This window comes from Somniosus microcephalus, chromosome 1 (assembly GCF_052327205.1).
Source record: "Somniosus microcephalus isolate GS21.2 chromosome 1, FLI_Smic_1.0, whole genome shotgun sequence".
Lineage (NCBI taxonomy): Eukaryota > Metazoa > Chordata > Chondrichthyes > Squaliformes > Somniosidae > Somniosus > Somniosus microcephalus.
In genome coordinates this window covers 49551735-49564539 of record NC_140987.1, presented here as the reverse complement: position 1 = coordinate 49564539, position 12805 = coordinate 49551735, and the positions used below count along the sequence as shown (strand labels likewise).

The 12805-nt window shown below is 47.6% G+C and overlaps 1 protein-coding gene across 1 annotated transcript in view; it reads left to right on the top strand.

Moving 5' to 3' along the window:
- The window catches only part of dctd (dCMP deaminase), a 76112-nt gene that overhangs the window by 30566 nt on the left and 32741 nt on the right, over nucleotides 1–12805 (top strand). The window contains exon 4 of the mRNA XM_085979267.1: nucleotides 12352–12468. Within this exon, the coding sequence (XP_085835393.1) occupies nucleotides 12352–12468 (117 nt within the window). The remainder of the gene's footprint in view (nucleotides 1–12351; nucleotides 12469–12805) is intronic.

The window sequence follows — 12805 nt, the reverse complement described above, 5'->3', positions numbered from 1 at the left end:
TAATGGTACATCATGTAAAAGCAAGTGGACTGATGCACTTATCATATTTTCAGAAGTACACGGAGAAGCAAAGGAAAACCAGCTGTGAAGTAAAACATTTTTAAATGCACTCTCATAGAGTCATAGAGTTATACAGCACGGAAAGAGGCCCTTCGGCCCATCGCGTCCGCGCCGACCATCAAGCCCTGTCTAATCTAATCCCATTTTCCAGCATTTGGTCCATAGCCTTGTATGCTATGGCATTTCAAGTGCTCATCCAAATGCTTCTTGAATGTTGTGAGGGTTCCTGCATCTACCACCCTTTCAGGCAGTGAGTTCCAGATTCCAACCACCCTCTGGGTGAAAAAGTTCTTCCTCAAATCCCCTCTAAACCTCCTGCCCCTTACCTTGAATCTATGCCCCCTTGTTATTGACCCCTCTACTAAGGGAAAAAGTTCCTTTCTATCTACCCTATCTATGCCCCTCATAATTTTGTACACCTCAATCAGGTCCCCCCTCGGCCTTCTCTGCTCCAAGGAAAACAACCCCAGCCTGTCCAGTCTTTCTTCATAGCTGAAGCGCTCCAGCCCAGGTAACATCCTGGTGAATCTCCTCTGCACCCTCTCCAAAGCAATCACATCCTTCCTATAGTGTGGCGACCAGAACTGCACACAGTATTCCAGCTGTGGCCTAACCAGCGTTTTGTACAGCTCCATCATAGCCTCCCTGCTCTTATATTCTATGCCTTGGCTAATGAAGGCAAGTATCCCATATGCCTTTTTAACCACCTTATCCACCTGTTCTGCTGCCTTCAGGGATCTATGTACATGCACACCAAGGTCCCTCTGATCCTCTGTCTTTCCTAGGGTCTTACCATTCATTGTGTATTCCCTTGCCTTGTTAGTCCCTCCAAAATGCATCACCTCACACTTTTCAGGGTTAAATTCCATTAGCCACTGTTCCGCCCATCTGACCAACCCATCTATATCGTCCTGCAGACTGAGGCTACCCTCCTCGCTATTTACCACCCCACCAATTTTCGTGTCATCTGCGAACTTACTGATCATACCTTTTACATTCACATCCAAATCATTAATGTAGACCACAAACAGCAAGGGACCCAGCACCGATCCCTGCGGTACCCCACTGGACACAGGCTTCCAGTCACAAAAACAACCTTCCACCATCACCCTCTGCCTTCTGCCACTAAGCCAGTTTTGGATCCAATGTGCCAAGGCACCCTGGATCCCATGGGCTCTTACCTTCTTGACCAGTCTCCTGTGCGGGACTTTATCGAAAGCCTTACTGAAATCCATGTATACCACATCCACTGCACTACCCTCATCCACACACCTAGTCACCCCCTCGAAAAATTCAATCAAATTGGTCAGACATGATCTTCCCTTGACAAAGCCATGCTGACTATCCCTGATTAATCCTTGCCTCTCCAAGTGGAGACTAATTCTGTCCCTCAGAATTTTTTCCAATAATTTCCCTACCACTGATGTTAGGCTCACTGGCCTGTAATTCCCTGGTTTATCCCTACTACCCTTCTTGAATAATGGTACTACGTTAGCTGTTCTCCAGTCCTCTGGCACATCCCCTGTGGCCAGAGAGGTTTTGAAAATTTGTGTCAGAGCCCCTGCAATCTCCTCCTTTGCCTCACACAGCAGCCTGGGATACATCTCGCCCGGGCCTGGGGATTTATCCACTTTTAAGCCTGCTAAAACCGCTAGTACCTCCTCCCTCTCGATGCTAATATGTTCAAGTATATCACAGTCCCCCTGCCCAATTTCTATGTCTACATCGTCCTTCTCCATAGTGAACACAGATGCAAAAAATTCATTTTAAAACCCCACCTACATCTTCTGGCTCCACACACAGATTGCCACTTTGGTCCCTAATGGGCCCTACTCTTTCCCTAGTTATCCTCTTGCCCTTAATATACATATAAAACACCTTAGGATTTTCCTTTATTTTGCTCGCCAGTGTTATTTCATGGCCCCTCCTCGCTCTCCTAATTTCTTTTTTAAGTATCCCCCTGCACTTTTTATATTCCTCTAGGGCTTCCTCTGTCTTTAGTCCTTTGTATCTGCCAAAAGCCCCCTTTTCTTCCTAATCCATTCTCGTATATCCCTTGACATCCAAGGTTCCCTGGGCTTGTTGCTCCCACCCTTGACCTTTATGGGAACATGTTGGCGTTGTACTCTCTCAATTGCCTTTCTGAAAGACTCCCATTGCTCCGATGTGGATTTTCCTACAAGTAGCTGATCCCAGTCCACTTTGGCCAGATCTTGCTTTATCATATTAAAATCGGCCTTCCCCCAATTTAGAACCCTTATTTCCGGTCCATCTCTGTCCTTTTCCATGACTACCTTAAATCTCACCGAATTATGGTCACTGTCACCAAAGTGCTCACCTACTAACACTTCTACCACTTGCCCGGCCACATTCCCTAGAATTAGGTCCAGTACCGCCCCCTCTCTTGTAGGACTTTCTACATGCTGGCTCAAAAAGTTCTCCTGGATGCACTTTAAGAATTCTGCACCCTCTAAGCCTTTCACACTCTGACTATCCCAGTTAATATTGGGGAAGTTGAAATCCCCCACTATTATTACCCTATTATTTGCACAATTCTCTGAGATTTGCCTACATATCTGTTCCTCTATCTCCCCCTGACTGTTTGGGGGCCTATAGTACACTCCCAGCAAAGTGCTTGCCCCCTTTTTGTTTTTAAGTTCTACCCATATGGCTCATTAGATGAACCTGTTAATATATCATCCCTCCTTACAGCAGTAATTGACTCCTTAATTAATATTGCGACACCCCCTCCTCTTTTACCCCCCCCCCCTCTGTCTCGCCTGAAGATTCTATACCCCGGAATATTGAGCTGCCAGTCTTGCCCCTCTCTCAACCATGTCTCCATAATAGCAACAATATCATACTCCCATGTGTTCATCAACACCTTCAGTTCATCCACCTTATTCGCAAGACTCCTTGCATTAAAATAAATGCCATCCAGCCTTGCCCTACTCCCTTGTGCCGTTACATATTTGCTCTGCCTTCCAAGCTGACTTGTTTTTTCCTCTATATTTGGCTGTACATCACCCCCTATTATAGCTCCACTCTGTATCCCATCCCCCTTGGAGCAGAGAAGGCTATGAGGAGATTTGATAGAGGTGTTAAAAATCACGACGGGTTTAGATAGCGTTGGGAGCTGTATAGCCAAGTATATGCATTTAAGAATATTTTTCTGTCTAAATATAAATATAACGGGCCGTATTTTCTGATCGGAGGCTTCCCTCGTGCAGAGACCTCCGATCTGGAAAAAATCTACGTACTTACCTGAGGGCTCCCGAGGTGCGTATAGTTCTGCTCCTGGGACTCTCCAACTCCAAGTGCGCTGGGCCTGCGTATCCCAGGGGCGCATGCGATTCGCAAGCTTCCCTGGGATCACGTGGGCCATGGGGAGCCAATCAAAGAAGGGAATCTCCCTTCATACACTTGACAGATAGACCTGTCAAATATATGAATGGAGATCACCCCAAAAACACTTTAAAACATTAAATAAGTTTTTTTTTTAAATCACATTTTTAAAATTAGTTGAAATTACGATAAATTAAATATTTTAAACGAAAATTACATTTTTTGAAAAAAATGATGTTTTTTACAGGGCTAAAAATAAACTTACCTTTTTTTAAAGTATTTTAAAATGAAAAATGAGTGAAAAAACTTTTTTTTTAAACTTTTTTTCAACTCTTATCCTAGTAAAAGCAGGCGTAAGAATTCTAAGGGTTTTCTGCGGGCGGAGGTTCTGCAGAAAGCGGAACTCTCCCCCCGCAGAGGCCCTTCTCCAGGGCAGGCCTCCGATCTGTCAAGAGGAGGAGAGGGAGGTGGACAGTCGGAGGGGTTTAGGAAGGGAATTCCAGAACTTCGGGCCTAGGCAGCTGAAAGCACGGCCACCAATGGTGGGACCAAGGTAGTCGTGTTGCTTGTAGTGTATGTAACTGTTCTACCTTTAAGAGAACTATTGTATGTAACCGTCCCCCTTTAAGAGAACTATTTTAGGTGTGGCACTATTTGATCTTGGCTGCTGTATACTGTAATACCGACGGTGACCACACCGGTATATAAGTGCTGTGTCAGGATTTATTGGGCAGATTCGCCCTGACCTTCGAATAGTAAAGTCCTGTTAAAGTTACTCTTGTAGTCTGTGTATTAATTCGCCATAATACCTACAGACTTTACATTGCTCAAGAGTCCAACATTTTTTTTTCTAAGCAAATTTTGAAAAAACAAAATCCTGAATAGACTGGAAGGAATCTATGGAAAGCAAAAGCTAAATTTGACTAAAGTCTTTTCTAAGATTAAAATTAAAATGTGTCTAAAATTTGGGTACAAAAGACTAGACTGAAAGTAGAATTAAATGTCTTTTGGATATAACAATGCATAAAATAAAAGTAAAAATTTGAAGACCAGAGACATGGCCACCATGAAAATTATTGCTGGCTCAGAGCAACGTTCGAATCGTAGACTCTTACAGCACAGAAAGAGACCATTCAGCCCGCGGTGCCGCCTGGGTTGACCCTTTGAAAGAGTCGTCCAATTTAGCCCCACACCCCAGCTTTTTCCCCACAACCCTGCAAATTAGTCCTCTTCAAGTACATATAAATACAAGTCTTTTTTTTTTCTTACCACATCTTGCCTTGGGATTTGAACTCTCTACCTCTGGGTCGGCACAGGGCTGGAATTAGATTGCCTGTAGGTGGTGAGTGGTTCAGGGGAAAAGAGGGCTTTTAGTGAAGAAAAGCCAAACAGCTAAATTATTTACACTTTCTGTCTGAAGACACTTTCAGAAACAATATTTACAGATGTTGCATTTACTCAGGAATACAGTGGAAGAGCCATGGAGATTTGCTGTAAAATGAATAATATCCAACATAACTGTGCCATGTGCCCATTAAATTGGCTTCCCATTCAGCTTTGACCTTTCATAAAATTAAATATTAAGCCATTTTAATTTGCTTTGGTGGTGCAGTCTAATAAGAACAAGACTTGTTAAATCAGGACATGCAAATGGTTATTTTATACCATTTGCTACAACTTTATTGCGCTATCTGAATCCTTTGACCACTTCAACAGCCACTTGTATCGAAATGAAAATATAAATGATTGCTGTTTTTATTGCGAGAATGTGCCTCAGGCCCAACCTCTGAAGAATCTCCGCCTCTTTCTCCTCCTTTAAGACGTTCCTTAAAACCTGCCTCTTTGGCCAAGCTTTTGGTCATCTGTCCTGATATCTCCTTCTGTGGCTCGGTGTCAAATTTTGATTGCTGTCACTCTTGTGAAGCACCTTGGGACGCTTTGCTACGTTAATGGCGCTATATAAATGCAAGTTGTTGTTGAATGCCCCACCGGTGTGACACGTGTCCCTTTTCCCCTTATCAGTCCTCTTGTGTGCCTCCCAGAGTGAGTGATTACTGGTGCCAAATTGGGGACAATTTGGAATTGAGACCACCGAACTCCTGTCCACATGTGATCCTTGGGGCCACCGGACAGAGGAGACTGTGATCCCATTTGTCTGAGCTGGATTTGAATCCATGTCCCAGAGATGAAAGACCAGTGTCTTTCCTGCTTGTCCTTATCTTTTCCAACCAGTTTTGAGGAGGTGTTTTAGCTTTGCTTCCTCTCCATAGCAAAATTCACCTGTGACTTTTCAGCATCTGGAAGGATTTTGGGGGAAAATTTTGGTTAGCCGGGGGCGCTAACGTTGCCGAAAAATTTAGTGCCCCGCGCCATAAATTCAGTAGTAGCGCCCCAAGCAGGAGGCAGGGCGCTACTGGAAGCGCTCCCCCTCCTTGGGGCGCTACCAGTGAATTTCACGGCACTATGTGCAACAGCGCCACGCACGTCGGTACGTAGCGCCGCGTCATTGCAGGCCTCCCTCCCCTGATTAAAGGGGAGGGGCCTAGCGCAGCACGCACCAGGGCCCTGCCGGACCACCAGGAGCAGGGTGCCGGGAAAACAGCCCGTCACTCAAGAGAAGTGCCGGGCTGAATGATCGCGGCAGGCACCCCGAAGAAAAAAGGGGAAGGGGGCAGGTGCTGGTAGTCGGCCCAAAAAAAAATGATCGCCGACACCTGCCCTTTAAGTAGCGCCGCCGTGGCAGCAGAAACGCCACCCTGACCCTGTCTGACATGTCGTCCGTTGATAGATCAGGGGCCGCAACCCAAGGTTGCGGGTGGGGCGCTGCGCACGGTGATGATGTCATCACCGGCGGCGCAGCACCGCAGGGTGCTACCGGCTACTGCTGCCGCTGCTAACCTCCCGCTGAATTTCGCGGGCGGCATTAGCGGTGTCATGCCCGGGCGCGTGGGGATTTGCGCCCCGTTAGCCGGGGCGCTAACGAGAGGTGCAAATCTCCCCAATTTTTCCCCTTTTAATCTTTGCTGTGCTCACACTCTGGCACCTTTGCTTGTTTCATTGATTCTGCTTTTCTTCTGTCTCACTTGCCCGTTGCCTAATTCTTATCGCCAGTAGAGGACACTGCCGCATCAGATTTTATGGCGAGTTGGATTTCTAACTGCACACCTCTCAACCTGCGGTGTGTTGGAAGGGTGGAATTCAGGTCAGTGCCTGCGGCTGGAGCGTAGCTTTCTGCAGACATGGCAAATCGGGTGACCTTTTTCTTTGTTGTTGTTGCCAGGTTGGAAGTCTTGTCCATCACTGCCACTTTTCTCAGCAGGTCACCCAGATTAAGGAGCAGGGCAGTCGCAAAGTGTGGCTAACTCCTTTTTGATGAGTGAAGTGCTTATACTATTGGAAGCTTTACAGTCAAAAATAAGAGAGAGACTTTCACAACCTCAGGACGTCCCAAAGCGCTTTACAGCCAATGAAGTATTTTTGAAGTGCAGTCACTGTTGCGATGCAGGAAACGCGGCAGCCAATATGCACACAGCAAGCTCCCACAAACAGCAATGTGATAAAAAAAATCTGAAATAAAAACAGAAAATATTGGAAATACTCAGCAGGTCAGGTCAAGCATCTGTGGAGAGAGAAACAAAGTTAACGTTTCAGGTCGATGACCGTTCGTCAGAACAGCAGCATGATAATGGCTAGATAATGGCCGAGAAATTGGGTTTTGGCTTAGCCAGGGCTTTAGCGCCGGAAGTTAGTGCCGGCGCTAAGTCCCCCTGCGCGCGCCAAAAATTCAGTAGCGCCGCGCCCAAACGGCTGCCGGCGCTACTGAAGGGTCTTAGCGCCTGGAAAAGGGCGCTAACTGCCGTTTAGCGCCGCAATTCCGGCGCTGCGGCACCCGATGCGGTGCGGCAGGCTGGGGAAGTGCAGGCCCCCTCCTTCCGTTAAGGAGGAGCTGCCTGCACCCGGCCGCGGCCCGCGCAAATCTGTTTAAAAATGAGCCCGGCACCTCGGACAAGTGCCGGGCTTGCATCTGTTCCGGGGGGGGGGGGGGGGGGGGGGAGAAGTCCGGGGAGGGAGCTGCGGGCAGGCGGCCGGCGGGAAAGCGGCCGGCCGCCGCGGGGCCTTTAATGCGCCAGCGCAAACACATGTTGGACTCTGTTGCCAGAGTCTTAGTTGCGGCTGCCACGGGCGAGGCGGCCGCAACTGAATTTCGGCGCTGGGGCCCGTCGGCATGGCAACCGGGACGCTGCGCACACCGATGACGTCATCGGTGCCGGCGCAGCGCTACCAGTGCAACGCCGCTTTAGGGCCCCAGGGAATTTTTTAACTGGCCATAACTCTGGCGCTAGTCCCTCTAGCGCCTCAAAAGCGGCGCTAAGGCTAGTGAATTTCTAGGCCAATCTGTTTTAGTGATGTCAATCCAAGAGTAAGTTCTCAGTTTACTTGTTTATTATCTAACTCGGTAAAATGATTGGTGCAGGACAAATTCCCCTCTACCCGCTGCGTCGAAATGTGGCCGATAACAATGGACCAGACTTTGCTGGCAAAATAACGGCAAGTTTAACGGCGTTCGCCATTATCGATGTGTAAATCGTCCAGCAATTTGTGGCGAGGAAGAGCTACCCCGTGAGTTGCGGATCGCTACAAATTGCTGGACGAATTGTGCCTTGTGAAAACGGGAGCGCGACCTCAATCTCTCCGTGAGTTTCAAGGAATTGCTGCATTTGCACGCTAATTGCCAATTAAATTTAGGGCTGCTACTTAACCGTGTATGTTCCTTTTCAATGATGAGATTTATGTTCCTGCAATGCTTCTCAACCTCTCTGGCCCAGAAAGGGAACAATTGAAACTGTGGAGTCTCATTCCTACAGGTTGTTCTTGGGGATTTAAAAATTTAACAGTTTTAATTTTTATCTTTTCCTTTTTTGTCTCTTTTCCCCCCTCTCTCAATCCAATCTTTCTTTCCCTCTCTTTATTTCTCTTTCTGAGTTGTGGGTTCAAGTCCCACTTCAGAGACTGAAGAATAAAGCTGCAGAGATAGATGGAGCTACCATCCCTGTTGGAAATCACTTGGGATTTTTTTTTCCGTGAAGAGATAAAGCTGCATTAATGTTAATGGCTTGGTATAAATGTTGCAAGACTTTGAATTATCAGCTCGTAATTCCAGCAACTTGCGGGGCAAAATATTTTCAAGCTGAATTGTGGAAACTAACTAACTGGGCATGCTCCGACAAATACTGGGCCAATGTCTTTGGGTGTGGCAAAATTGGTTTTAGGTCCACTCCGATGAGATCTTGTTCCATAACCTATCGACCGCCATGGTGCGGCTGTTTTGTTTCTGTTTTCTATATCTAATCTACAAATGATTAAGACATAACTTTTATTTGCGATTTATCCCCCCTGTTAGCGAGAGAGTAGGGTAACTAGACCTGTTGAACTGTGGAAGCTGGGAGTACCTGGCTGGGCATTGCATTGCCACCTCTCGGTTTCCCCCCCCCCAGCTTTTGAAATGGGGAAAACCGTGAATGCCAGCTAAATTTTCCCCCTTGTCCCCAGTTACAATTTTAAATAGTAAATTTGCGCATAAGGTACAGGAAACTCTTTTATTATCCGGCACCAACGGGACCGGCGTGGTGCCGGTTTATCAAAAAGTCCGGATTACAGAGAGGTATAGTAAAAGGTACGAGAGCTCCGTACACAGCAACAAATCCAGGCGTCCCTGTTGCTTAGCAACAAGTGCAGGAACCCCAGTTACACGGCCACAGAGCCAGGAACGACCACTAATATGAAGTAAAACTTACCTGAACCTACTCCTGAATTTTGCCGAGATTTTAACAGATTTCCGGTTATTTAGGTGCCGGTAAATCGAGAGTTTCCTGTAATTGGAGAAAATCTGGAATGTGCTCTTAATTTTAAGTGCTTACTTAACGCCTCATTTGAATAAAATGTTTTGAGTTCCAGCTGCTCTGTGGTTTTCATTTTCCCCCATCTCTTCCAGCTGCTTGCCTAGTACATGTAGTTGTAAAGTTGCTATTGCTTTCTTTTAAAACTGGCACGCCGTGCAATGAGATTTAGCAGCCTCACACAGTTCTTCAAGCCGCGCTGGAAGAATAAAGCTGCAGAGATAGATGGAGCTACCATCCCTGTTGGAAATCACTTGGGATTTTTTTTTCCGTGAAGAGATAAAGCTGCATTAATGTTAATGGCTTGGTATAAATGTTGCAAGACTTTGAAAAATGATATCTACTTTTTCTTGGCTGTCTTAAAATGCCATTAGTAGTTGCTTTTACAAAAAGAGTCGGTGCCTTCATATATTCTGAGGCGGGCGTGTGTGTATTTGTGTGTGTGTTTTTTGTTGTTGTTGCCTTCTTCACAGCCACAATCCTCGGGAGCTTTCAGTGGTTGCAGCATTGAACTGCTGACAGACTTTCTGAATCTATCGGCGCTGACACTCAAGACTTCCCCTACAGAGCAAGTATTGGCACGTCTGTGGGAAGCTGGGTAAACTCGTGAGGTTGGGGAGGAGGGGAAAGAGAGACAAGATAAGTCCCCTTCTACTGCCACTCGATTGTGTGTTGACTGTTTCTAAGAAGCTGAGAATGTTGACACCTGGCTAGTTCTTTTGAAATTAGCGCTGTCGACCGTGTTGACCAGCAATACAGTGACTTTTTTAATACTGCGCATTGAAGGCTTCAACATGCAATATGTTAAAAACAAAATGGTCACCATATTGGTTAATAAAATGGCAGCCAAAGGCAATGTTTGATGGGGGTGGGTGGGGAGGGGAAATTCTGTATCCAGGTGGCAACCGTAATGTTAACTGCTTACCTGGGAAAGTAAGGGGGAGTGGGAGGAAAGAGTGCACTCGTCTGAGCTTAGTCTTGTGTTTTAGCGTTCAGACTGCAGCAGTCTACAGCACAACACAGTGGAAACCCTCGCTTGGACTCTCTTTGGTGTTCCTGACTCCTGCTACATAATGGAGCTCGCACCACTAACGGCAGAAAGTAAATGGTGTGTTGAGCAGAACCACAAACGTCAGTGTTCCCAGTCATCCCAGCTAGCTGTGACTCAGTGGAAGCACTTTCGCCTCTGAGTTGTGGGTTCAAGTCCCACTTCAGAGACTTGCGCACACAATCCAGGCTGACACTCCAGTGCTGTACTGAAGGAGCTTACCAAGAAAACACAAAGGCTTGTCAGTCAAAAGTGTGAACCAGTACATAAATATTTTGCCTAGTGCAGCACTTTGGAGTGAGTAGAACTAGCTTCCTTGGGTGAACGGAGTTCCTGATCTCTGCGCTATTGAAGAGGTGCTGAGGGCTGGCCTTTTGCAGTAGAAGAGAGGGCGAGTTGGCCTCGGCTGCTCTTGCCCACCACCTAGTGTCTAGACTTTGGTTATCTGTCCACCTCCTCTGAAGTCTAAGGGGTAAAAATTCAGTCGCTCCCCCTTTGGGGCGCTACCTTTGCCACACCCCCGTGGCCGATTTTCCCAGGTCGCGCCCCGAGAGGGAGGAGGGGCGCTACTGGAAACGCCCCGTGTCCCTCTTGGGACGCTGCGAGCCAATATCGCGGCGCCATGCGCTGCGGCACATCGCGCTGCGGTACTGCAGGCCTTCCTCCCCTTCTTAAAGGGGAGGGGCCTGGTGCAGCGCGTCCCGGCGCCCAGCTGGGCCACCAGCGATCGGGAGTGCCGGCAAACGAGTCCAGCACTCGAAGAGTGCCGGGCTCACGGAGAGCAGCCGGCACCCCGCGGGGGGGGGCTTCACATGGGGGCCGGGGACAGCAATGGGGGCAGGTGCTGGCAGGCGGCCAGCAACAAAAATGGCGGCCCGGCACCTCCCCTTTAACTAGCGCCGCCCCAGGCGCAGGTAGGCGCCCCCTGACCCCGGCGGACATAGCGTCTGGCAGTAAGTCGGGGGGGCGTCACCCAATATTACAGCCGGGGCGTGAGCGGGGCACTGCGCACAGCGATGACGTCATCGCCAGCGGCGCAGCGCCGCGTGGCACTAACGGTTAGCGCCGCCGCTAACCTCCCACTGAATTTCGCGGGAGGCGTTAGTGGCACCGCGCCCAGGGGCTAGTTGATTTGCGCCCAGGGTGCTAACGGGAGGCGCAAATCAACTGAATTTAGCCCCCTAAGGATGGCTTGGGGAGACCCAAGGGGAAAAAAAACTTTGATTCAAATTGCTTTGGCTGGAGATCGTTATTGTTGGTTTTTTGTGTGGTTATGTGTTTTACCATCATATAGAAGGACAAACAACCTGCTGAAAATATGTCTGAGACATGAAAGAAAACGAAGGACTTGCAGGACACCGGGGATAACTCCCCTGCTCTTTTTCGAAATAGTGCCATGGGATCTTTTAACGTCCACATGAGAGAGCAGACGGGGCCTCGGTTTAACGTCTCATCCGAAAGACGGCACCGCCGACAGTGCAGCATTCCCTCAGCCCTGCACTGGAGTGTTGGCCTAACTTTATGTGCTCAAGTCTCTGGAGTGGGACTTGAACCCACAACCCTCCTGACTGAGGCGAGGGTGGTACCAACTGAACCACTGGCTGACGCACGTGGGCTGAGATGTTAAAGCATTATAATACATATTGACCGATAGTCCTAATACTTGCTGATCAAATTGTAGTGACTACATCAGAATGATTTCCCAGTGGATGCCATCACATGTAAACGATGGAACAAATCTTCTGCTTGCCAGAAAGCAGGATAGAAAACGGGAGTGATTTTGTTTTTTTTAGGTTGCCGCCTCTTGCAGTTTATAGTGTCCTCTGAGCCCCTTGATCTCTAACAAGAACGTAGGGAACTGGTTATTTAATTCCAGCTGTGACAGAGAGCCCTGTCCTTTAAAGATCGAGTGTGACCAGATGAGGATTAATTGGAGTGCTAGCTGCTTTGCTTATGAATCTTCTTTTTAATTCTCTCATGCCTTTTTATTTTCTCCCCCAGTTTGTCACGCAGAATTAAATGCGATTCTGAACAAGAACTCTGCTGACGTTAAGGGATGCACGATCTATGTGGCCTTGTTCCCCTGTAATGAATGTGCTAAACTCATCATCCAGTCAGGTAAGCAGATGCAATTGCTCCACTTTCGATTTGCTGCGTTTGTGTACCAGCATGTAGCTCAATATCTCATTACAAAGCAAGTATTTTTTAAACTGCTACCCGTTGGTCCAAATTAATCATACTATCAGTTGCGCAAAAATTATCCGTTGCTGTCACTGAGCAGTGTCAGCTTCCCAGTGACTAATTGCTATGTGTGCGATTCTTTACATGTTTTTAATTTAAATCAGCTGCCTTCCAACACTTGGGCTGCCAAATAAGAACACAAACCATGCGCATAATAAATGTCCGGTTCTCGTGCTGTAAAGATCCTAAGCGCGCATTCGAAAGCTTAGTGGAG